Here is a 26,047-nt window from a genome sequence, read left to right as displayed (position 1 = left end):
ACCCCATGACCCCAATTTCATGAATTGTGATGGATGTATTGATGCAAGGTGAATACTATGAATTGTGTCTATGATATTCTAGTTATTGAATCTTATTTTAATCATGCCTAATGTAGTATTTCTAGGTGTGATTGTGTGACATGATTCATGACCCTTGAAGGGTAAGTTATGAAGGTTTATACATGTTGATGAATGTTGTGTATGAATTCATGATTCACTTAGAAAGTGAAGATCCTATGACTATTGTGTAAATTGAGGTATTGTTGAAAGGTCATTCTTCCCTTACCCTTACACTTGATTATGTATGAATTGTCTAGGATGATGATAATGTTATTGTGTTGATTGAAAAATTATTCTCATGAAACACTATGAATCATAATGTGAAAGGTTTACTCACATGGTAATGTTGATTCTAAGGTTGAAAGTACATTCTCACTTTATTGAATCTATGAGCTATTATATGGGTTGTATTGAATGAAGGGCAAAATATTCCTTCACACATGTAAATGCAATTCAAGACTAATTATGTATAATTTGGGAAATAATGCTTAGCACCGAGAGGATATGGTCAGTGAGCTAGAGGCCCTCCCGTCAATACAATAGGCCGGGTCATCTAGATTATTCTCATGAGATGGAAGCTCCTCCGCCAATACAATAGGTCAGGTTTCTAGAAACAATCTTCTTATCCCATAACTATGTGCCCACATAAGTCTTTAGCTAGTGGATCCACCTAAAAGCTAAACATGTTAGTTCTACCTTAAGCAAGTAGGACACCTTCTTTCGGTGTGGGGTTACATGACACCGGATTCCATGTCGCTTACATGGTCTATGTCGGTTATGGCTATTCTTTCTTATATGACAAGATAATAAATATGATATGAACTATACTTATGACTTCTTGGTGAGTTTACTTAGTAGGAGTGGGGGGTATGGGACTTCACTTCTACGTTGCACAAGTGGACTTAGTAAGGTGTTATGAGATGGTTTTCTTTATGCTATGATGAGACATTGAATGTATGCATGTATGTTAAATGGATAGTTGTTATGAATAACATTCCTTATTTTCAAGTAATGTACATGATTAATATTTCCTTATTTATGACTATTGATCATGATGAGGTCTAAAGGTGATATGTATGACTAAGGTAGCTTCAAAGGAGTACTTGGTATGGTTGGTGTTATGGGATGCCAGCTATACATTGCACAAGTGTTTCTTAGAGTTGCTAAGGTAATTGTTTCACTATGATTTGAGGATAAATGTGACTATGACTTGTGCTCGACATTAAAAGTGCATGTTTATTTCCAAACTTGACAAAATGCATACTTTTTTAACTAAAATGTCCTTTTTATCATATTTCAAGGATTTTATGCATTCTTCCATACTTAGTACTTTATGTGCTAACCCATTTCTTCTACATCTACTACGAGTGTAGGTTCCGATCGTTGAGACGTACTTCTACTTCCTTCAAGTGAAGCTTGGGTTGACTATTTCCTAGACTTGGTGAATCTTCAAGTTCGAGGACAAGATGTTATTGTTTCTAGTTTCTATTGTATTTCCTAATTTGAGACTTTATTGATGTAAAGGGCTTTGACCTTATTTGTACTCTCTATTGTACTGGATAGTGATTGAGACAAGTCTAGACTCGTATTTTCGTTTATGAAAAAGAAGTTGGACTTCGATTGTAAAAGTTTTAAATTTTCCGCATCATTCTTATGGCTTTATGTGTATGATCATGCTAAGGGCTTGTATGCGACCCCTTCGGGGTCAAGTACGTCGTGTTACGTCTAGGAGGTAGCCCTGGGTCGTAACATTTAGCCATGCTAATGCATGCATTAAATTTCTTTGCATTACTAATACCTAGAAATCTGTGGTATTAGTAATACACTCCTCAATACACAATAGAGTGTATGCATGATAAAAGGTATCAAACAATGTATTGTTAATACACAAAGTTAATGCAGGCATTATTTTTATTAGTACACTCTACCAAACGACCCTTAGTGTTCTAACCAACGAAATGGCTAATTCATTAGTTTGTAATTTATAACTAACTTGAACTATTTTTATTTTCTTAACTCAATTTCATATAAAATAAAATAAATGTATTAAAAGGAGGAGTGAAGTGCTAAAAAAAAAGAACAATGTTTGGTTAATTGGCAACAATTTTTCTTTGGACTTCCAAATATTCATTCATATAGCTTTGTTGTCCCTTTTAGTCGATCGAAAAATAAAAAATGGTTAACATATTTAAGATAATTACGTATTTACAAAATATCATTTCAATTCACTTTTAAGAGGTGATATATATATATTGCACAAATAAGATATTTTCATACTGATGTTTAAAAATTATCACTGATTTTAACAACAGTTCATAAATGGCCTTTTTAAGTTTAATAAAGAAATTCAAACTAAGATATTGTTAAGTTGAGTGCGTGGAGATGGTAAAGTAAAGTCAATTATGGCACGCAAGTCAAGACAAATTGATAATTTTTCATGTTATATTCAACCAATTATCTTGTTGGACAACTTACAATCTCCCATGAGTAATTTTTAGTTTTCACTTACGGTACCTCATTTAAACTTATTCTATTTACTTACTTAAATGGCATGGTTTTTTGTTTTCACTCATCACCTCATAAAAAAATATTACATTTACTCTATTTAATTATCATGATTTCTAAAAAAAAATAAGCCACCTCATATAAAGTTATTTCATTTAATCCATGAAATTATCAGAATTTTTAATTTTCACTCAAAGTATCTCATATAAATTTATTTCATTTACTCTAAAAAATTATCATGATTTTTAATTTTCGCTCATTGTATCTTATATAAACTTATTTCATTTACTCTACCAAGTTGTTATGGTTTCTAGATTTCACATAAAAATGCAAACATCCCTTGACACATTAATTAAATAATAGACATGTATATACATAGATATATATGTGACAAAAATGAGAATTAGACACATGGCAAGGATGCACTTTGATATTTGCTTACCTATTGATTGAAGCTAGTGGAGACAGGGGCGGCTCAACATAATTTGTGGCCTAAAGCAAAATTTTTATTAGAGGCCTAAAATCTATATAAATTTTATCTATATCTATTTATTTTTCTAAATTTCTAGACGTAAATTACTACTTAATATCTTTTATATAAATGATTTTTCAAACAACTTTTTTAAAATTATTAGTTTTAAGTAAGATTTTATCAATTCAACATTGAAAAACATCATTTTATTGAGACAATTATTATATGAATTATTAACACAATTTTATAAGTAATAAGTTGATAAACTTTAAAGATAAGAGTTAGAATCATAGAATTTGATTCAAAAAGTTGATAACTTGGTATACCTACTTTAATATGAAAATTAACAAATAAATTAAAAAAAATAAAATTGTAATGCACTTTGTTCAACACTTTTTGACTATTGATTCATATTTTTGAGAGTGTATTACTCTAACTATCAAAGATTTGAAGAAATAGAGTGTAAAAAGAGTTACAAAGGATAAATAATGTGAGTGTTAACGAAGAAAATGTAAGAATCCAAAACAATGTTTCCTTAAATTCTTCAATTTGAATGGGGTTAAGATACATAATTTTTTATTTATAAAAATTTAAGGCCCCCAATAAGGCCAATGCCTAAAATTTTATAGGCAAGAGCCGGCCCTGAGTGGAGATCATCATCAAGTGTTATTGTCTGCATTCGAATTCTTATGTATGAATATGCGGTGTTTGAAAATATATAAAATAATAATAATAGATGTGTAAAAACGATATTCCAAAATTCAAGATATCATAATTTATCTTATCAAGAAGTTCACGATCTTCACGTTATATGACTAATAAATGTGTAGGGTTGGGGAATTAAGTTGGTTAGTAATTAGGTCAAATCAAAATCTATCCCGTAACTTCTGAATTGTGTCTAATCTATTTTTTTGTTGGAATATGACATTGCTATCCAATGCTCAATTCAAATATTCAATTATTCAAGCATTTGTTCATCACTCAAGTAATTTACATTATTATTCAAAGAGATCGAATAAGAATTTTTTTCCTTTTAGTTATCATTAACTATCCACGTAACTTTTTAAATATTTTTCAATGCTTCAAACCTTAAATCAAGAATTTATGAATAATTGAAATAATCTTGTTGCTAAAGACCTTTTTCAAACAAATTCACTAATAAATGAATTTTAGGCTGAACAGTAACAAAATCAATTAACCAAAAATCATAACATTAAAACTACAAAAACAAGTATAGCTTTTTTATTCCACATAACAAACATATTTTAACATGAAAATATAAACTATTAGTTGATCTTGGACTTGGAGCCACTTGAATATCCCTTAGAACTAAGAAATTCAAAAAAAGATATATATTGTTTTATTGGTTTACCTAAAACTGGATATGGTCCAAATTGTATAATGGACTTATAAATAGTAAGTTACTCTATTGAGGATGTTTCCCTTTTTAGTCTAGGAAATAACTCTCAGTTCACACCATAAGATATGAACTTTTTCTTTCGAATATTCACACACTGAAACACCAGCTTTAATTTTCTTGTTTGTTGACTAATCCACAAATTGAACCCACCACGAAATTATAGAAACATACAATTTTAATATTTTGACGCTTAATTAGATATCTCAAATTTAATTTTCGAGAACAAAGAAAAAATCTTGAAAGGAGTACGTTCCTTTTACACATTGTGAATATGGATTTGTGCAGTGCATTTGGCCTTATCATAAGAAGTCCGAGTGCGACATCTTTCCACGTGTCATTTTGCTAGTTATAGTTTTCGATTGCGTATGCATTAAAGAATAGAACCTTAAATTTTACACCATATTCACTATGCTACATATGGTCTTATAGTTTTCTGTGAAATGTAAAATAATGTTTTATTATAAGTACAGGAACAAATGAAGTTTCAAGCGATTAAGATTCAATTATTTAGTTCAAAATGTAATAATTGTTGTGATTAAAATAATTACATAGCTGACTTTTCTTTTCTTGAATAATTAATATCCTCAGAAAGTACAATAATTTGATCCCCATATTAAGCTAAACTGCTCATGCAGTTTGTTGGATTTTTCCTTTTTAAGCAGCAACTTGTAAAATTAATCTCCATGTATTGTTTGCCTTTATCAAGCTAGAATTGAAGCAACTGATTGAATTTTTTTTAAAAAATTAGTGGTATAGTATTTTGCTAGTGGAAGACCTTTGATTTCTCTTTCACCCTTTTGACCTTTAATTTTGTCTTAGTATTTGTAAATTTTATTATTCATTAACTTTAATTATTGTTGATTATCAGAGCAAGTCTCACTCATAAACCTTGTATAAAACAATACATTGATTTTCGCATAACTAATTCTTGCATTACTAATACATTGCTTAGTGTTTCTCATATCAGTTGTTCCACCTTCTATTCTGTATTACTTATACATGTTTTAGTTATACAGTTTCTAAGTTACAAACTAAACACCTTATTAGTTTATACATAAATAATTCACCTCCTAACCAACTATTAAATTATATATCAAACATGATATTACTTATACATGATTTAATATACATGCATAACTCATCTCTAAACCAGTTAGCAAACTATCCTTAATTAGGACTTGCATCTTCTATGCAGAAGTACACTAAAGAAAGGGTAAATAGTTGCTCGTGCCGAGTAGCGGTGTCATGGATGGATTAATTAAGCTGAATTTGAGCCGGTCAAAATGGATTGAATTTTAAATGAACAAGTTATAACTGGCCAAAAGTTACTTAAGCTGAAATGACTATAATGTGAGTCATAAATTTTTATAATTTTTAGTAGCTAACTTTTCTTTTCTTTTTTTATGACTATATATAAAATATAAAAAAAGATTAAAATGATTTCTCGTGAGTCAGTTTGAGCTACCTATCAATCCATAAAAAAATGAGTTACAATAGATTAGGCTAAAATGAGTTAAACTAATAAATAAGCGGGTCAATTACCTAACTATTCCCAAACTTGAGCATGTTAGACAAATTATATTTTCATGTGAAAATTTTGTTTATCTCTAACCAGTACCTAGTGTTTACACCTAATTAACTAAACAAATAACCATAAGAGTTAACCATGATTAGTTAAGTGATAAAAAGTACACATACATTCATTGGCTTGATGTAAACCTGGTGCGAATAATTTTTCACCAGCCCTAAAGAAAGTGTATAGATCTGGAAAGATGAAATGGGAAACAGAAGGGAATGCATAAGACTTAGGACCACCTACAAATAAAGGAGGCTTGAATTGCAGAAGAAGATCATAAATATAATATTATGAATACCACTATCTTTGAAATAGACATAAACCATTTAACCGCAAAATCCAATTTTTCTAAACCTAATATCTGACCACCTGATTAGTAACCAAAAATGGAAAATGAAAAAGACTTCAATTGGTGGTCCAAAGTCCAGCCAAAAAATAAAAAAAAGAACATGTGAAACTAATTTCCATCAAAACTTTGGCTTATACACCTTTGAAAAGATTGTTTATGAATTATGATTAAGAAAGGGAAACTTTTTTTTTTTGGTTCAAAAAGATAATATTTATATATTATTATTACTTATGCAATTCATAACAAAATACATGATCGTTTCGGATAATATTATTATCCTAGTATTGGAGAAAGGATATTTGCCTAAGCTTATAATCGATGACTGAAGTATTTATTGTGTAGTTATGTCCATATAACATAAAATAAAAATAAACTATAGCTATTTATTTTAAATATATATTAATGTTTGTCATATTGTGTAGTTTTTATCTTTTTTCTTTTGGGCTTATTTATATGCTTAGTTAACACTAAATATACTAATTATACATTTAAAATTGGGACACAATCATAACTTGGTCACCGCAACTTATGATATTACAATTTTGGGATGGAGGAATTAAGTATATATTTTGATATTTATCTTTTTCAACAATTAATCTTACCTTTCCTTCAAAGTTCCAAAGCAAATATCTTTCATTCTCATTTGACTAGTAGATAACTTAAGGGCAGTAAAAATAGCCAATAAAAATATGATTTGATTAAGTTTAAGCGGGTTATTCTACATATTTTGTTTTGTTTAATTCATCGCATTTAAAACTTAGTTGTGATTAGCTCAAATAGATTTATTGAAAATCTTATGATTTTTTATTTTCAGAATGCCTTTTTTGAATGTTATTATATATATTCATAACAAAAGAAAAATATTATCAAAGACTTAAAAAAATTATTAAAAAAAATAAACAAAAGAATTTAAAATTTAATAAGAGTTTACATGTTAGCTATGACTATGACCCATTATTTAAGCCATTTTAATTATCCTGTACATTTTATCTCATATAACCTTTGGTCAAATTAATGATTTGCTCATTTGGCCTCTTAGAATAATTTATGAATTATTCAGCTTTAGTTTTTTTTTTTTGGTTGTTGTTGTTGTTGTCTAAGAAAATGACATAATTTTGTCTATTACTCGGACATTCCTTAGCTCGTTAAGTCAATTGATGGGCAAAAAATTAGAAAAAAAATATTTGTGGGGAATATATGTCTTGTTAAAATTCATAAAAAAAGAAAAAAAAACTCATAAAGTTACGTTGAGCCGCAATAATTTAGCTTTGTTAAAGGTTAGTTTACTACTTTAGGAAATTTTCTTCAGGATAATAAAAAAAAAACAATTCTATATACAAAATATTTATACAGTCAAATATTTCTATGATGACAATGTTTTTCTGAAAATTTCATACTGATATAATGACGTATTGTTATATACATATATACTGAAATTTGATATTTAGATTTCATTTAATTGTAATAAACTAAAGTATGCAAAATTAGATTGATCATGAATGTAAAAAAGATAAACTTATATCGATAGTATTTTTTCGTAAAGTTATGACCATAATTTGATGAGCACCACTTAAATACAATTATTTTTAAGAAGTGTTTGTACTTGAAGAAGTTTACTTTATGTAATATATTTATTACAAAATACTTTATGTAATATATATATATATATATATTTGAGTATAAATATTATAGAGGGATGTTTTACAAAAAAGTATATTGTAATATGAGTCTTTTTTTATATGTAATATATTATTACAAAGAAGTTTCTACATAACATGTAAAATTGATTTTAAGGAAAATCAATCCGTGAAATATCGTTATAATGAGGTTTGACTAAGTGTAATTAAGAATCTTCCATTTTCAAGTACGGGAGAGAAATTTAATTCTTTATTTTGATGTCCTTTTACTATGAGTACGTAATGACAGCTCGAAAAAATTATTGTGTCACACATATATTTGATATTAATTGTTATACTTTTTATTGCAAAGCACTGATGGCAATCTATCTTAGATTCTCTGAGGGATTTTTAACCTATGAATTGGTCACAATTCCTTTTTGTTCTTTTGGAGATTTTACTGTCCCCAAATTTACCCATCTAAGGTCAAGATTTACCATCTAGAAGAAATCTTTTGAGTGGTAAAAGTAACATTCATATAGATCATCTAAAGTACATTTCAAACTATGCAAATCCACATTAAACACATTGAAAGATATTGTGTAGAAGTCATATTTTCTTTTTGTTTTTTGTTGGATGTTCGGTGTTCAGTATTTATATTAGAGTCCGATTAAATTTGGATTTGCGTTGAAAAGTCTACATTGGGTAAAACCGTCTCTAACAAAAGCAACTCTGTATCCTAGGAGACTTGAACCCAAGATTCTGGTCAAAGAATTATATGAAGTCACATTAAAAATGATTTAACGTATGAAAGAAAAAAAAAATATAGTCATATTTTAGCAAGTTAATTTTGGTAAAACAAATTAGAAAAAAATAGTCATATTTTAAATATAAATTTTGTGTTCATTTGTACCAGGGTAAAAATTTATGATTTTTTTTTTTTAATAAATAAACTAGTGGTTGTTGTTGACGAGAGAGAGTTGCTCGGATGGTACCCTCACTTTCAACCCGAAGATTGCGAGTTCGAGTCACTAAGGGAGCAAAAGGGGTGGGAGCTCCTAGAGAGGGTAAAAAAAAAGTGGCTGTTGTTAAAGAGTTCAATTTTATATGATATTAATGTGGCATATATTTTTTTTTGTTTCTCACATGTTGTCCACCCAAGGAGACTCGAATCTAAGACCCTAGATTAAGGATAAATGAGTATTTCTCATCCGATGTCCGGAGCCCACATTGGAGTTTCGACTAAATCCGGATCGTGCTCTGCAGGATTATTCGGGGGTTGCGCTCCCAACAAGATTTTCTCCATACCCAACATCACAATGTGATATATTTATATACAAAGAAAGTATCATTAAGGAATAAGGACTAATTCATAGCTGTGATTAAGCTGATGCCATACTGATTCATGCTTGAAAAAAGAAGGATGAAACAGGATAATTAATTTAATTTTATGAATAGTAATTTGTGTACTTTCCCCATTTTTTAAGGTATTAACTCTTTAAAATAATGGTGAAATGTCATCGTCTATAATTAATTACGTGATTTGGAAAGTGTACAAACTAAGATCCCCCAATTCTGTTGAAAGGAAATATAAACTAATGGTATGTTTGATATGATGAGAAATAAATGATTTATTTTAATGTTTAGTAATTAGTATTTAGTACATAGGTAAAAAATATTTACATATAGTTATATATGCAAATAATATGAAAGGTGTAGGTGTGAGGGTGGGATAGAGTGTGTTGGATGACGGACTGAAACATAACTTACGGAAATTTTATTTTTTTTCTACTTTTGGAAATCATTTTATTTATTTTTTATTTTTCAAGAAAAGTCATTATCTTTATTATTAAATTATCTTCTTTTTTTTTTTAAATATTGACCAATCAGACATTAACAAAAATTGAGAAAAACATCATCACATCGCAAGAGAGTTGCTTGATTCTGCCTTAATTAAGCATATATATACCTGCTGATTGAATTCTATGTGGAACTCAACAAATAAACCCTAACTTTCATTTCTAAGTACGGTTTCACAAAACCCTAAAAAGTCAAACCTTCACTCTATCTTCAATTGATATTCGGGAACGGATTTAGAATTTTAATTCTATGAGTTAAGCATTACACGATGTTTAGTATTGAGTTAATTATATTTTTAAAGTTATAATTCATGTAACTGCTATTTGTTAGAATTTTAATGTAATAAAAATTTACCCATGAACTTATGCTCCATCAAAAGTTATGATTTCAATTGAACCTGTATTCATCCTTATTGATACAATATAAATTTATATCATCAAATTAAATTACTTCAAGTTTAACGAAAATATTATTCTTAAATCTCAAACAAGTTGATATTAATTATATGAATCTTTACCATGAATTCAGACGTAGAATTAATATTTATGTTTTTTTAAAAACAAAATTTATATATATCATACCTCATTAAAAAAATATTAAATATTTGAAAGAAAACTGTGATAGATTTTAAATAGCAGAAGGGGCATATTAGTCCAGTAGAAACAAAAATAACACGCTTTGCAATAATTGGTGAAATTTTAGTCTGCAATAAACAAGCCCATACCACCACGTCTGGTTTATATCTGGAAAAAAGCCATTTGAATGTCATTTTCTTGGCCAGCCATCTATATTATCTCTCTTCACTTTAATTTTGAGTGATACTCTCTTCATCCATCTTTACTTGTTCATATCTGACTCAACGCACATTTTTTTTTTTTAAAAATCGAAGAGTAATTTTACTATATCATCGGTTGTCACCCCATACGTCATCTAAATGTTGGAAAATAAATTAATCAAAGATAAATAAAATATATACAAAATGATAACTTATCTCTTATGTTTTTCAAACTGGACAAATATTTTTAGTATAGTGGACAAATAAAAATAGACGGAGGGATCCGTGGCTAAAAGTTAGGGTAAGTAGGGATATATATAAAAAGAAAGAAAAGCATATAAGTATTGTGTTTTTTCTTCATTGATCAGTGTACAAATAAGAAGTCTTTGGAAGTTGTGTGAGTTTTCCGAAAGCCTTTGAAGTTCGCCGGAAAATAGCAATATTTTTCAATTCAAGCCAATCAGGTCTATTACGTTCATATTTTACATAGCATCAAATTTTAGAAAGAAAAAAAATATATATGAAAAAACTTAAATTTCCCTTTCTTCCATGCATTTTATTTTATTTTTTGCAGATTCTGAAATGTTTCTCTCTGTGTTCATTATGACAAAATTAATTTGTGTTTCGTGTGGAACTGAGTCAAGATCTGCAAATTACATAGGTTATAGAAATATGAAAGATTTCATTTTTTTATCGATCAGGCGCATGCACTTTTTTTTTAACCTTTCTCTAAGTTGGAAGTGAAGGGTGCTTACTTTCTGAGTAACCCCTCTTGTCATGGAAAATTTTTCTCGATCAAGAAAAAAAGCTCTTTGAAACATGATGATCTTGTGTGTAAGCTATAATATTTACACAAGATTGTTTAAATTTGTGTGCATCTTTTCTTGCATATACATGCGCCATTTATATATCGCGAGGAAAAAAAAAGCTAAGGAATTGGAAAAACATTTGTACTACTTTTTATTATATTTGGAGCTAGCTTCTCCCAAGAAAATAAACATTTAATTCTTCTAATACTAATTAATTTGGATGGTTATGTGAGTTATTATTGCTTAAATTCTTGTATTGGATGTTTTATTTTTTAGTGAAAGAGAGATTATAGAATCATTTCTCAAATCTCTTGTTTTAAATTTCCTCTTTGTTTAATCTCTTGGAATCCTTAGTTCTACACATGCACGTCTTTTTCTATGAGGTGTTTTAGAGATAACTATTTGTCTGTCGTTAATTTCTATTTTTTAATACTACTTTTTTAAAAATCTAATTTGGAGCAATTCTCCAAGAAAGAACAAATTCCAAACATTGATTTGGATTATATATTTTTTTATTTACTACATCCAACATGGAGGTACTTCTGCTTCATCTTTCGTTTATTTATTTATACCTAACTATCTCTTTAATTTCTACTGAATGGAAGAAACAAATGATATGAGTTATTGCTTTGATTCTTGTATTGAAAGCATTTTCTCATAAATTTAGTTGAAACATTTATTGAAGATGTGTTGAAGAATGAATTTTTGAACTTTGTGGAAAAAATAAATAAAATTATGCGAGTAGAAGCGAAATTTATCCCAAAAACTGATTTGGGCAAATTTTCGGATCGGAGTTTGATTTTTTTTGTTTGAAGATAGTAAATTGTCAAAAAAATAACCAAGTTTCATGAAGAAACAATATTTTAATTTCTTTTTTTAATAATCTATGATCAAGCGGGAGCTAATTAATTAGTTCATGTCTGAGAGTAGGATTTCTTGTTCTAAATTTCTACTACTTTTTCTCTTGTTATAAATACATGTCCCCTTTATTCATTTTTCTCAAAATGAATGTGTTACATTCACATGATCATCATCCTCTTTTATGTGGTTAATGAATACTATGACAGATGGGAAGAGGAAAGATAGAGATAAAGAGGATAGAGAACAACACAAACAGGCAGGTTACATTTTGCAAGAGGAGAAATGGATTGTTGAAGAAAGCATATGAACTCTCTGTTCTATGTGAAGCTGAGATTGCTCTCATTGTTTTCTCCACCCGTGGACGCGTCTATGAATACTCTAACAACAAGTAATTTCTTCTACTTATTCATCTTCGTGCAGTGTGTATAGTTAAATTGTACTAATTTGCGGTGGTGTAGATCCCTACCTCGTTATATACCATATAATATATGGACATAATATGTCATTTCATTAGCATCCACTTCTTTCTTGATATTAGTGTAATCATTCGCCTATATCTTGATATCTAAAATCTGAATTATTTTTTTGTTAGTGCATAAAATAATTGAGATGTAGAAAAATTCTTACTCGTTTGGACTTTTGTGGTATTGATGTTCAAATTAATTAGTAGCTTGAAGGAACAAAACATATATGAACACACTGTTCCTCATAATTAATAGTAGTTATTTCCCACACAAATGGTAGAATTGGAGGTGGAGGATGCTTCATAAACTCTTCTTGTCTTTAATTGTGTTCGGTTTATATGTTAAAAATATTATCATAAAAGGATTTATATATAATAATCTAGATAAATAATACTATGAAAGGTTTTTTTTGGGGGGGGGATGTTGGGTACATGGGCTATGGGGAATGGAGGTTACCAAGGTGGGGTGAAGATCGACGATGTGTGTTGGAGGTATATCACATAATCAATATAGAATAGTATTTGTGAAACTTACATTCCTTACTTTCACTAGAAAATTAGTCATTTTTTTCTCATTATTAAAAAAATTATTTTATATTTTTAGAAAAAAATTCTAAAAATTTCGACTAACCAAAAAGGAGAAGATTAAAAAAATAATAAAATAGAAAATATTTTCCTCCATATCGAACATACCCTATATGATGTATGTCGGTCAACACCATACCTAAGTCGCAAAAGATTAATAAGAAAAGTGATCTTGAGCCTAATTAATTTTACCTCAAAGGTTGGTTTATGAGGTAAAAACTACAATAATAAAAGTAATCTTAGGCCTAATTAACTCTACCTCAAAACTTTTTCATCAGGTAAAAACTATCCAAAATCATATAGGAAGACACATTGTCGGTACATTCACCATCAATGTGAGATACTAATACTCCTCGTACACTTATTCCTGTCAACTGAAGTGTGAACAATATAATATGAGGATCCAACATTAAATAAGTTAAGAAATGAGATGAATATGACTTTAGTATCCCAATAAAAAAAAAAGGAAGGCATTCTCAGGTGATATCTAATAATAGTACTAGTGTTTTAGGAGATGTCCACACCTATAGGGCCTTACTTGCTTCTCACCTGAAAAAATTGCGAACCAGTGGGGGCGCTATTTAGGAACATACAGAAAATCATGTCTTTTAAATAAAAAAGGGGTACCTCGGGAAGAAAAATGAAGTGCGAATTTATTTCTATCTACAATGCCATGTTATATAATACGGTCTTTACAATACTTTTACTACTATATGAGCAGTTTAAATTAGTTGAATCTTTCTTAACTGATCGAAATGTATGCAATACTTGTACATTAGTGTATGTGCATACAAGTTTGAAACTCTTTTTTTATCTGAATCTTAAGAATAAACCTCTACCCGATCAGCCCTCTATCGAAGCCTAGTTAATAACTCAATCCAAATGCTAGTTCATGAAAATGAGATCTGCCAAAAGTTAAACCATATTAGAAGATTAATAATTGCCACATCGTTTTGAATTTTGAATAAAACACAAAATTTGCTTTTAAAAAAAGAAAATATTAATAAAAAAAAAATTGCCACATCCATCACCAGCTTGTGATATAATTAAGTGAAACAAAATGTCCTCTCATGATAAACTTTTAGGTGAGACGATTTACACTTCAATATAGTAGTACCAAAGTTGTAGGTATAAGTCTTGAGTTTGAATTGTACAGTAACCAACTCACCATTATCAATTAAAAATGAATTTTTCACGTGCTTGGTCATGCGTGTTCTCTCTCTAACTTCTTAAATTCTTAAATGAGATGATCTATGCACTTCAACAGCTATGATAATTCCCTGAAAGCTCGATGTGTGTGTGTGTATATATATATATATATATATATACACATTTACATATGCAAGAAAATGAATGAGTAGTACTAATTTTCACAAAGAATATTTATTGGTTTATACATGAAAAAGTGTAAAGGACACTCCAGATTAATAAGCACTAAAAGAAGTATTGAGAAGTCTCATCATGAGTGACTTGTGATTCATTTCCATTATGTATCATTGTGATTATTGTGTTCTTCTGTTATGAGGCCTTTTTGTTTCCTCTTGTAGCGTATGCATTATAAAGTTCTCCTGCTTTGGTTTGTATCTATTCTAGTTCTAGTCAATATATATGTTCTCTCTTCACTTTTATGTCTATATATTAATTAAAAAGTTGAGCATTGTACTTCTCCCATATATAAGGTCTTCCTTTTGCATGTATATGGAAAATTAATGCCTTTTTAAACATAAAAAAAAGTACATATTATTATCACCCTAAAGTGTAAAAAGATATAATTCCAAAGATAGTGCAACATAAAAGGAGGGAAGAGAAATCTTCAAAAATTACATCATCACAAATTTCATTTTCTTATCAATGCTTTATAAATAAGTAAATCATTCTCTTGTTTTTATTTGTTTCCATTACTAGCTTTTGGTTTCATTGACATGATCTTTTTATGCAACAAAAAGTAATAGTACTAATTTATGTGGCATTGTTTGAATTTCGATAGTCAAACTTTTTATTTTTAAGACTGAATTCAGACTTATAATTTTTAAGTGTTTTATAATAAAATTTACATATTTGAAAATTAGGTTAAAAGTATGATAAGTCACAATAATTAACGGTATGATTTAATTTCAATGTGGATAGAGATGACTGGAGGATTTTTAAAAAAAAAATTTAATGCATAAATAATCTTTTTAAATTGTTGGTCAATTTTATTAGATACTGGAACAATGACTTATTTTAATTGAACACCTGGAAATATATATGATAAAATATTCTTATTAAACACTTTCCATTTAAATTTAAAAAATGACTTTTGGACATGTGTATTGTTCTCAAGTACCTATTAAGTTAACTACTTAAAATATATCACCTTATTTAATTACACATTAGTCTCAGTAAATCGATCCAATATATGAAATTAAACCGAGTTAATTATTATATATATAGTACAATACATTATGAAATGATAAGTATCAATCATCCAAACAAGCTATAAGATATTAACTCAACTTATAAATCTGGCTCAAGTAACTTTTACTCCTTCCTTTATCACAATTTATGTGTAATACTCTAGATCTTCCTTTTTAGTTATCCCAAAAGAATGTCAGGATATATATTTAAAAATAATATTTAATTTTAAATTCTCAACATATCATTAATAAGATGATTTATAATCGTATAAATAAATGTATATGACTTATTTAGATTAACGTTTTAGAAGTGTTAGATTTTTTTCCTCTCAAATTGTGTTCCTTTTTAATTTTTTGTATCTTTCTATTTTCAAATATTTTATTGTTTATAAAGTAAACTTTTGGTATACACAGCATTAAGGCAACTATTGACCGATACAAGAAGGCAACTGCTGAAACCTCCAATGCTTGCACCACTCAAGAGCTCAATGCTCAGGTAATTAATTAAGCAAAACCATTAGTGCTAATAATAAACCATAAGAATTCGTCACTAATTCTATTTCGCGATGGATTATAAAAAAACAAATTATTAGCTATATCACACAAATTTATATTGTTTTGGCTATCATGTATGTAGTTTTATCAACAAGAATCAAAAAAGCTGCGCCAACAGATACAAATGATGCAGAATTCAAACAGGTAACACCATAATAATTCAATAAATTAAATTTGAGATGAATTTTAAAACTAATTCCATTAATCGTTTTCTAAAAATTTATATACATAAAATATTATATATATCCACGTGTAGGCATCTGGTTGGTGAAGGGTTAAGTTGTTTGAACGTAAGAGAGCTGAAGCAGTTGGAAAATAGACTTGAACGAGGCATCAGTAGAATCAGATCAAAAAAGGTATATTTGTAAAATTGTTAGCTAGCACTACTAAAATATTGTTGTAATTACATACTATTGCATTGTTTGGAGTTGCAAACAATACATATTTTTCTTTACGCATTATGACAAAATTATTTCATGAAAATATGACTCGCTTGACATGCTTCAAGCCATTTGGATCTGCTCATATATAGTCCAAGGCCCTAAATTGAGTAATGGGAAACCTTGCCCTTTTTGTTGTTATTTTTTTTTTTTTTTGATATGTCATATAGAGAAAGGAAACAAAAAGTTTGATATTATTTTTGTTTGGTAATTAAATGAATTATAAGAAAACAAATAAATTAATTGAAACTTGATAAGAGTTGAGCAACATGGGATATGATCCATTGTTTAGTCCATCGTGATACAACTCATCTCAGCCCAGATAACCTTTGAATGGATTAACAATCCGCTCATTTATTAACTTAACTCATTGTAATCCGATCTGTCTTTTGACAACATTACATGTAGTGACAATGTTAGCCTAAGTAGCAAAATATTTATGTTGATCATACAAATCCTCATAACAATAGCTTTGATGTTTGTTATGTGGTTGAACAGCATGAGATGATACTGGCTGAAACTGAGAATTTGCAGAAGAGGGTAATAATTTATTGAAACTTGTTTTTATCCTTTTTGTGTTTTGGGTTCAGACCAATTAATATCACTATGTTTGGCACATTATAATCTTTCAATTTGCTGTTTTAATAGGAAATTCTACTGGAACAGGAGAATGCATTCCTTAGATCAAAGGTACTTTTAATTAGTAGCACACATTTCTTTTAAATTAGTAACTAAGAAAAAGAATACATTTTTTATATTTATGGATAGACTTAATTAATACATCAATAATCACTTAAACTTGTTAGTATATTTATTTAGACACTTGAACTATGGTCTATTATTCCACTTAAGCAACTGAACACGATAAAGTGTTCCTAATTATTTTAGATACTTCTGGTTCAACTTTTTTGACTAACGTTTGCGTGTGTTCTTAATTAATTGTATATTTGGTAATTAAGTTAATCACAGAATATGTCATTTCATTTTAATTATACGCATCAACCTTAATTGAATCATGCATGCTTAAGACTTTGTTACTTATTGAGGCTAATGCATGTAATTTAAGCAAGCAGCGACACTTTTTAAGGGATCAACTTCTCCATATAATTGACACTTGAGAATATTCCCAAAAGTTATTAAAGTGTCAAATAGAAACACTTTATCATATGTTCATGTGCTCAATTAGAACAAGCATGAGATTGTTTAAATAAAGTTGACATACATTTTTTCCCCAAAATTGCAAATTTTCATTTAGTTACTTTAGTATTATTAATATTATTACTTTAAAAAAAAAAATGGGGATAGGGAAAGGGAGGTGGGGAGGGGATTATAAGGTGGAAAATCAAACTTTTACCAATAAGATGGGAGTTTAGATAACCAACTATCTGAGCTATCTGAGCTAGCTACGTACTAAGATTCCCATTTAGTTATTTCTCTCATGGAGATTACTGAAAATATTATTGATTTCAGATAGCAGAAAATGAGAGGCTTCAGGAATTAAGCATGATGCCAGCAGCAGGAGGACAAGAGTACAGTGCAATACAGCAATATTTAGCAAGAAATATGCTTCAACTTAATATGATGGAAGGCCAAGGTGTCTCTTCTTATGATCCATTGCCTCCTCCTCATCATGACAAGAAGTCCCTTGAACTTCAGTAGAGTATGTACTCTTCACTTCCTCAAACAAAAATCTTTACATTATCACTATTAATTTTTTTAGTTCAAGTTATATACACTGTTAGTGTAATTAAGTAAAGTGTTGCACTATCAAGTCACATCTACATGTCATATCAAGTAACCTGTCTTATTTTCAAGATTACAAATATCACAATTCAAGTAGTATCATTTAGGTGACAAAGCCCACAGTTTGAGCCAAGAGTCTTTCAAAAACAGTTTCTCTACCTTTATGAGGTAGGGGTAAGATCTGCGTACACTCTACCCTCTCCAGATCCACTCGTGGAATTTCACCAGATATGTTCTTATTGTAGATAATGTAAAAGATTTACACCAATGGTATATATAACTTGAATATTTTTTTGTTGCAAAACTAAGCTCAAAATGTATGTTTGAACATACCTGTTTCTCCACTGATGATTCGTGTTTCTTTTGATGCAGATAAAATCCCCAGCAAGAGCTTTGAGAATTTTACAAAAGAAATTTAATGTCTACAACTTATGAAGTAATCTCTGATGATTGTATGTTACTTAAATTAGTACCTTATTTTGTGTATTTGAATTGTTTGTTTTGGGATTTGTAAGACATTTGAACTTATGATGAGCTTAGAAAGTATGTTGAAGTTCACTCTTTATAAGCCTTTGAGAAACTATGGCCCTCAAATCAAATAGAAATAGGCACTGATAAACCAGAAAATATGGCTTGTACGGAATGAGTACATATATACTTTCTGAAGATAATCGCGAATACAGAAAGAATTTATGAAACAAAAGTAACAAAATCAGTGAATTATCAGGAACAAAAGATGTTATAACGTGAAACGAAAGTGACAATATGGATGTTGATAATTCTGATGGAAAGTTAGGTAGAGTGAAAGCTCAGAGACAGGAAAAAATACTTTGCATCAAAGTACTGACATAAAATAAAAAAGACTATGGTTATGAGTTACCAATTGTCTTTAACAATTTTGCATAGCTCGAGTATGAATTTTCCTTCCTTGTACTTCTGCGATGGCTCAACAGCTTTTTCATACTTCCAGCCCAATACCTCGTTGCAATCCACACAGTATATGTCAGCAATTGTGTGAAGACCAGTTGTGAGACGTTTTTCTTCATTGGTTCCAACAACAACATTTCTCACATGAGCAAAAAGGAAAGCCTTGCCTTTCTTTGACTGAAAAACAGGTATTTATTTTTTCTACAGTTAATGGACAGAAACCAGACGATCACAGATAAAGTGCATGAAATCTAGTAACTATATATGGGCAGATGAAATCGTTCACCTGGAAGTTGGTAGAGATGATATCATCGTGAAATGAGACATGTCTTCGACATTTGTAGCAGCTGTAAGAGCGATGTTTGACTAATTCATCCATCCAACAAAACCGTAAGACAAAAGTTAATACTTTACACTAGGACAACAAGACACAAAGAATAAGCGGCCAAACTCAGAAGGAAATGAGAACGATCCAGAAATCTGTACTAGTTTAAACTTACAAGGCGACAACACAACCTCTGTAAATTTTTCTTTAAAGATTGATATTATTCAAAAGCTTTCCCTCTAGCTAGCAAAAGAACTCTAAAAAACTTGACTATACCAGCAAATGTCACATGCCAATGAAAACTTCCCTCAGTACCACAGTCTATAATATATTGCCAAATTACTCCGATTCATTTCTCAAAATTCAAGCTCCAAATAATTGAACGAACTATATATTATGCATGATATGAGTAATCTTAGAGTCTCATGAAGACAATAAGCAAGAAGGAACTTAAGAAGTACGTTGAGTTCCGTATTCATTAACAATTAATAAACAATCTGGCCCAAGTCGATAGAAATAGGCACTGATAGAAATCCAAGAAAGTATCATTTTCTAACCAACATATCTTCCTTTTAGAGTATGAAGAGGGTAGAAAAGATTGCAAAAGTAATCGAAGTTCTAGTTCTTCCAAAATCACGTCAACAACTAATAGAATAGACACTGACCTGTGAGCTCCTCAGTCTCTCTTTGAGCTTTCTCTAAGCTATCTTTCAATTCACGAATTTTGCTTTCTGCCCCTAACCGAGCAGTACGCTCCTCCTCCAACTGCTTTTCAAGACTATGCATGGTACTGTTCATCTTAGATTCAGCCTATCAAATATGTACAGATAGGTCCATAAAATGCTCAAGTGCACTATCAAGAAATAAGATGAACTACCTAATTCATAGACCATGGCCAAAAACTAGAATTAGTTATGAGTCAAATAATATTTATGTCATATAAGGAATTTCCCAAATTAAACTTTTAGCATTTACAAATTAAAAAAATCTAATATTCATGTCTGACAATACTTTTGAATGCAATTTACAAATAGATAAATTTCTTGATGAACAAAATTCAATTGATTTCATACCAAAATTTGCAAATTGGCTCTCACAAGAGACTGTTGAAAGTCGAAACTGACATCAGCTATCAATGTAGCTGGTGAAAATGATTTCTGCAATTAATGTCTCGCAGAACCGAGAACGTATTGTGCTAGAACAAAAGCAATTTAACAGTCTCACTTTTTTAGTCTGTTTCTCTCTGTGAAAACAGAAAATCATATCTTTCAGTGTTGTCCCACCGCTTATTAGACGTAGAATATCTTAAAAAGGAAAAAAAAAAGAGGCCAATCTAGCAACATGAAAGCATAAACTTAGGGAGCATAGAAAGTCGGCACAAGCTTGTTTCTTCAAACTATAATTCTCTGCATGCTAAACTTGCTCTAGCAAAATGCAGACACAAGTAACAATCTCAAACTTCTTTAATGATATATTTCAACTACGATGGAAACTAATGCATTCTAAACAAATTGATGATTATAGTTACAGGCTCAATCCAGAAATTTAGGATATGATAGCTGAAGTTTTATTTTAACACTGACAACTGATGTTTTCAAATGACAACTGAAGCAAAAGTGTGTCAACAGTGGTACCTACCATTTTAGTTATTCGCCTTTGTTGCTCCACGAAAGAGAACCTCTGCAGTTGTTCCTTCAACTCAGTTACCCCTTGCTTTAAATCTCCGAGCAAAGAATTAACCTCCACTGAGTCATTACGAAGCTTCATCTTCAATAAATGAGGAGATGAAAAGATAGGTTATTGCTCCCCTTCTCCACATTAAGAAAATCCAACAAATTACTTAATGTTGTATACATACCTTTACTTCCTCAAATAATTCACTCGTATATGGTTTTCCACCAGCCATTTGTACAACCATATTCACATGGAAAAGTAGTTCCCTCAATTGTTCAGCTTTCTTTGCTGGATCTTCAGTTTTATTGTCGAAAAACACTTGTCTATTCCCACACATCTTAAGAACTTCCTGCAATGGTAGGAAGAATTAATTTTGGAACGATCTACACATTCTTGAGCATGCAAAATAGTAACGGACAAATGGGAGTATTTTTAAATAAAAAACTATGACAATTCTCTAGTAGATTCATCCCACAAACTCGAAACACTTAGCTACAGAAGGAAAAATAATTGTCATGAGCCACAATAAAAAATTCTTCGTTTGCTGAATATAACCCATTGAAGATCAAGAAATCATCCAAAATTGGAACAAAATGAAGGAGCCTCTTAAGTAGACGAATGCTAAAACTCCTGTATATTAGTTAGTAGAATCAGTCAGCTTATTCCAAAGGATATGGTGCAAATACATTAAACAATAAATCTCTGCACGGGACTTTACCTTTAAATCATCGGGACAGGAATGATCTAAGTGATCATTCAAAGAGTCATCATCTTCGAGCTTATCCCCTCCAGTGTAGACCACAATCATGTAATCACTAATTTTGGTCCCAAAGAGCTTCTTAAAGTACTGGATAGCAGCCTGTTCTTCTTTTGAAAAGCTAGTTCGTACAGACAAAACAAAAAGAACAGCGTGGACACCATCATCGGCCAAATCAATGCATCTACCAATTTCATTTCCAACTAATCCAGATTCAGCATTAAAATCAAATCCTGCATTTTCCACAAGGCACAGACTAAGCTATCAGTGACTTTACAGATTATCTGACGGATATAAGAAATAGAGAAGCAAGATTCAGCAAATTCATGTTATCTATACTAGGGAATTTCCTATGATGGTATTCACTTTTCCCATATCCTAAAGACATTCTTTTTGCAAATGTAATGCACCATATGTTATCAAATTACTCTACTTATCCATCCATAGCTTGTTTCAAGTATGCTACAACAACAACAACAAACCCAGTGTCATTCCACAAGCAGGGGGGTTTGAGGAAGGTACGTACGTACACAGCCTTACTTTACCTTGTGAAGGTAGAGAGACTCTTTCAGATAGACCCTCGGCGTTTCAAGATATAATTGGAATTGTTAATCATACACACATTAAATAATTGACTCTACACTTCTCTTAGAATTAAATTGACTTCAAGATTCTAGTTAACACATAACACTAAAAAAAGGAGCTCAATTATAATTAACATAAAACAATTGACCGTACCAGGGGTATCGATGACATCAAGAATCTGTCCATCTTCTAATCGAGTCCTCTGAATCTCACAAGTTCTTGTAACAGCACCAAAGCAAGACCTCAACTGGAATGCATTTCTACCAAGAATGCTATTGCCTGTGGCACTTTTTCCTTCACCTATACACCCAATCATAAGTAGTGTCTGAGCTTCATTTGCAATAAACTCCCAATCATCACTGACTGAACTTCCTCCCATCTTATCTTATCGGATCAAATTACCTTAAGCAACAGGTCACAGTCAGGTTAACCATGAAACAGCTGAATTAAAGATCAACAACGAACAAAGTCTTTCTGATTGTTACATAAATCTATATAATGGTAACCCTTCAGATAAAAGATTCAAGCCATTGGAAGCAGAACAAAATGTCCACTTTTTAAGAAGGGATTTCACATGCATATATGCCAGTGCTAAAAACCTTTAAAAGTCAAACCCAAGACGATTAGTTCCTGGATGGGAAAACTAAGGTCAGGATCAGGTTTCGGCCAAACTCAATAACTTTGGCTCAAGTAGTGAATTTGTATTAAGAAATATATTAAATATGTACAAATTTTAAGTTTTGAACCCAGTTATTGACACTTGAAATCATAGTTCTAAAATTCAAAAACAATAAGGTTAAAATTTTGGCTCCGCTTGTGGTCTCATAGACTAAGATAGTATAATATCTACATTTTCTTGGTGGAAATCAGGTTTTAAGTCTATTAAATCTAAAAGTAAAGACAAGGTTAACAAGGGCATGAATATTCACTTATAATCAATATATTGAAGGGTTGGAATAAATGACAATGCAAGTAGTAAACAATCTTCGTTCGAAAAATGATACACATTATATAGTGTCTATAGTAATTTAATAATTACTTGATCGACAAAAGAACAAATATAAGGAATTCCTGATAATACAATGTCATATTTCACAGAATTACACCCACAAAAGCAAGATGATAGTAGAAATTTCTACACTATAATAAACAAGTAGAGAGCCAAATAAATGGCGTACAATTTTGCTAACCTAGAGAGAGTGGGGCTGCAGGAGATTGACTTAGGACGGCAGATAATCCCTTTATTAAGAAACGATTATTGGGCCACAACAAAACAAAAAAAAATAGGCCTGATTAGTGCGTTAAAATCTCCTGAGAAAATAACCAATTTTTAATACAAAAAATAATATTTAAATAAAATTATTTTAGCTGAAATATGGAACAATTCCAGCGTATGGTGTTAAGGTTGAATTGTTTTACAAGTGAAACTTGTGCGGAATTTCAAAATGTATATGTTCAAACTCAAGGAAAGATATATGGAATTTAAATTTGTAAAGATTCAAATTCTAATACTTTTATGAAGTTTGAAATCAATAGTAATGGCAGAATTTTGAAATAGATATTATTAATAAAATAATATTTTTATATATAAAAAACTTTATGATTGTACTAGGAAATTATATTTTAAAAGTCAGATTGGAACTCTAGCACATACTCACCTTGCATATTGAGCTGGAGTGTCACTTGATTAAATTTTTTTGAAATCTCAACAAATTGTGCTGGAATTTGACTCATTGGAGTTTCGAGGTTCAACATACCATATTAGTGTTTTTCGTGTTATCCTAATATTATTTCCACATTAAAGAATGTTTATATATGCTGAATAGTTTTCAGATGGTCATTAAAACTTAATTAACTGTCCTAGTGGATATTTGCCAATGTATCTCCCAAATATATGTTAAAATAGCATATTTATCTCTAGCAAATTAATGATAATTCTCATCCTATTTTCGTATGTGAAAAAAATATATATAATTCAAAAATTAAGAAAGAGCCATGATAAGTTCCAACTGTGACTTTCAAGTGGCCTAAAGGAAGGCAGAAAGACATCTTCATAAAATTGCAGATGAACGTTTTTGGTAAGCTACCCTTAAATATTTATGGGCGCTTATATTTCTTTATCATTATTTACATATGATTTAAGAAAATTTTCTCCATAGATCCTCCCCTGCTATCGTCTTAGTAGTTAGTATATACTACTTGGAGCTGCAACCTATTACTTACAAGTTCCATTTATTTTAGGAAATAAGGTTAGTAGATAGTTGTGTGTTGTCTTAGCGGGATCAGCTTGGTGCTTGTTACATGTTTCTCTTTGTATACCAGTAGCATTAGTACTAGTCTCACAGTTTCTTATCCTTCGATTTCTTTTACATCCTGTTGTTTCTTTGCTTTAGTTATCACATTCAGGGCCGACTCAACAACATTGGAGGCCTAAAGCCAAACTTAAGAGAGGGGCCCTAATATTTAATTTTTTTCATTATATATACTTTTATTTAAAATCTACTTTTTTAGCTATTTTAGATGCGAAGTCATTAGGTACTGTTTTATAATCAATTTGTTTTAATAATTCCTTTTCAAATGATAATATAGCTAATTCATTCAATCTCTAATGAGACATTGTTGATCTTAAAGAAGATTTAATCAATTTTAATTTCGAAAAAACTTCTTTCGGCTGAGACAACAATTACAGAAACTGTTAACATTATTCTATAAGCAATATGTGTATTTGAAAAAGAATCAAGTCTTTTTGTTTGATAGGGTATTTTCATTAGATCATTATCTTCTACTTGTATTATTTCCCTTAACACTTTTAATTTAAAAAATAAATCTAAACCATTAATAGCAGAATAATTATTACGTGTTAAAGAAAGTTCAAGGTTAAGACAATATTTTTTAAAAATATTCTCATCATCTAGTGATCTCAATATTTTACCACTAAGGGCCCGTTTGGCCATGCGATATGGTATCATGATATGAAATCATGATATGGTATCATGATACGGAATCATGAGATGAAATTGAAGGTTTGTTTGGACATGCGATATGGAATTTTTGTGTTGTATATTTTCTCATAAACATAAAAATCCCATAAGTTGTAAAACTATTAAAATAGCCCCAATTGTTTATTCAATCTTATCAAATAAACAAAAATTATAAAATCGCATAATAAATTATTACAAAGTTATTTGTTCTTCAGTTAAATAATTGTTTCATCTAACTTTAATTTAATTAAAAAAAATTGAACATAAATTGTACTTGATATGTTCATATCTCTCAACTACTCTTACAAATAAC

At 30.0% G+C, this 26,047-nt stretch overlaps 3 protein-coding genes across 4 annotated transcripts; 1 reads left to right on the top strand and 2 right to left on the bottom strand.

Annotated features, from left to right (window-relative positions):
- Nucleotides 1–10,899: 10,899 nt before the first annotated feature.
- LOC125829126 (agamous-like MADS-box protein AGL11) lies at nt 10,900–19,044 on the top strand. Of its 2 annotated transcripts, XM_049508393.1 has the most exons (10): nt 11,005–11,097; nt 12,510–12,691; nt 16,162–16,243; nt 16,385–16,446; nt 16,559–16,658; nt 17,241–17,282; nt 17,391–17,432; nt 18,213–18,402; nt 18,731–18,755; nt 18,858–19,025. In XM_049508393.1, the coding sequence occupies exons 2-8, from the start codon at nt 12,510–12,512 to the stop codon at nt 18,399–18,401; spliced, it is 699 nt and encodes a 232-aa protein (XP_049364350.1). In that variant the 5' UTR covers nt 11,005–11,097; the 3' UTR covers nt 18,402; nt 18,731–18,755; nt 18,858–19,025. The 2 variants fall into 2 exon arrangements, with proteins under 2 accessions (XP_049364347.1, XP_049364350.1); XM_049508390.1 differs by lacking the exon at nt 18,731–18,755 and having other exon boundaries at nt 10,900–11,097; nt 18,858–19,044.
- A 307-nt stretch (nt 19,045–19,351) lies between these two features.
- LOC125829824 (protein yippee-like At4g27745) lies at nt 19,352–19,791 on the bottom strand. The gene is made up of 2 exons (XM_049509028.1): nt 19,699–19,791; nt 19,352–19,589 (listed from the first exon to the last, which is right to left on the bottom strand). Exons 1-2 carry the CDS (start codon nt 19,789–19,791, stop codon nt 19,362–19,364), a joined length of 321 nt encoding a protein of 106 aa, XP_049364985.1. The 3' UTR covers nt 19,352–19,361.
- Nucleotides 19,792–20,222: 431 nt separating this feature from the next.
- Nucleotides 20,223–23,132, bottom strand: LOC125831414 (immune-associated nucleotide-binding protein 9-like). The gene is made up of 7 exons (XM_049510622.1): nt 22,907–23,132; nt 22,130–22,401; nt 21,596–21,760; nt 21,376–21,504; nt 20,811–20,894; nt 20,403–20,547; nt 20,223–20,260 (listed from the first exon to the last, which is right to left on the bottom strand). The coding sequence occupies exons 1-7, from the start codon at nt 23,130–23,132 to the stop codon at nt 20,223–20,225; spliced, it is 1,059 nt and encodes a 352-aa protein (XP_049366579.1).
- Nucleotides 23,133–26,047: the final 2,915 nt, after the last annotated feature.

Source organism: Solanum verrucosum, unplaced genomic scaffold, assembly GCF_900185275.1.
Source record: "Solanum verrucosum unplaced genomic scaffold, falcon-dt-bn FXZP01000102.1, whole genome shotgun sequence".
Taxonomy (NCBI): domain Eukaryota; kingdom Viridiplantae; phylum Streptophyta; class Magnoliopsida; order Solanales; family Solanaceae; genus Solanum; species Solanum verrucosum.
The sequence above is the reverse complement of the archived record's forward strand: the minus strand, read 5'-3'. Positions and strand labels throughout refer to the sequence as shown.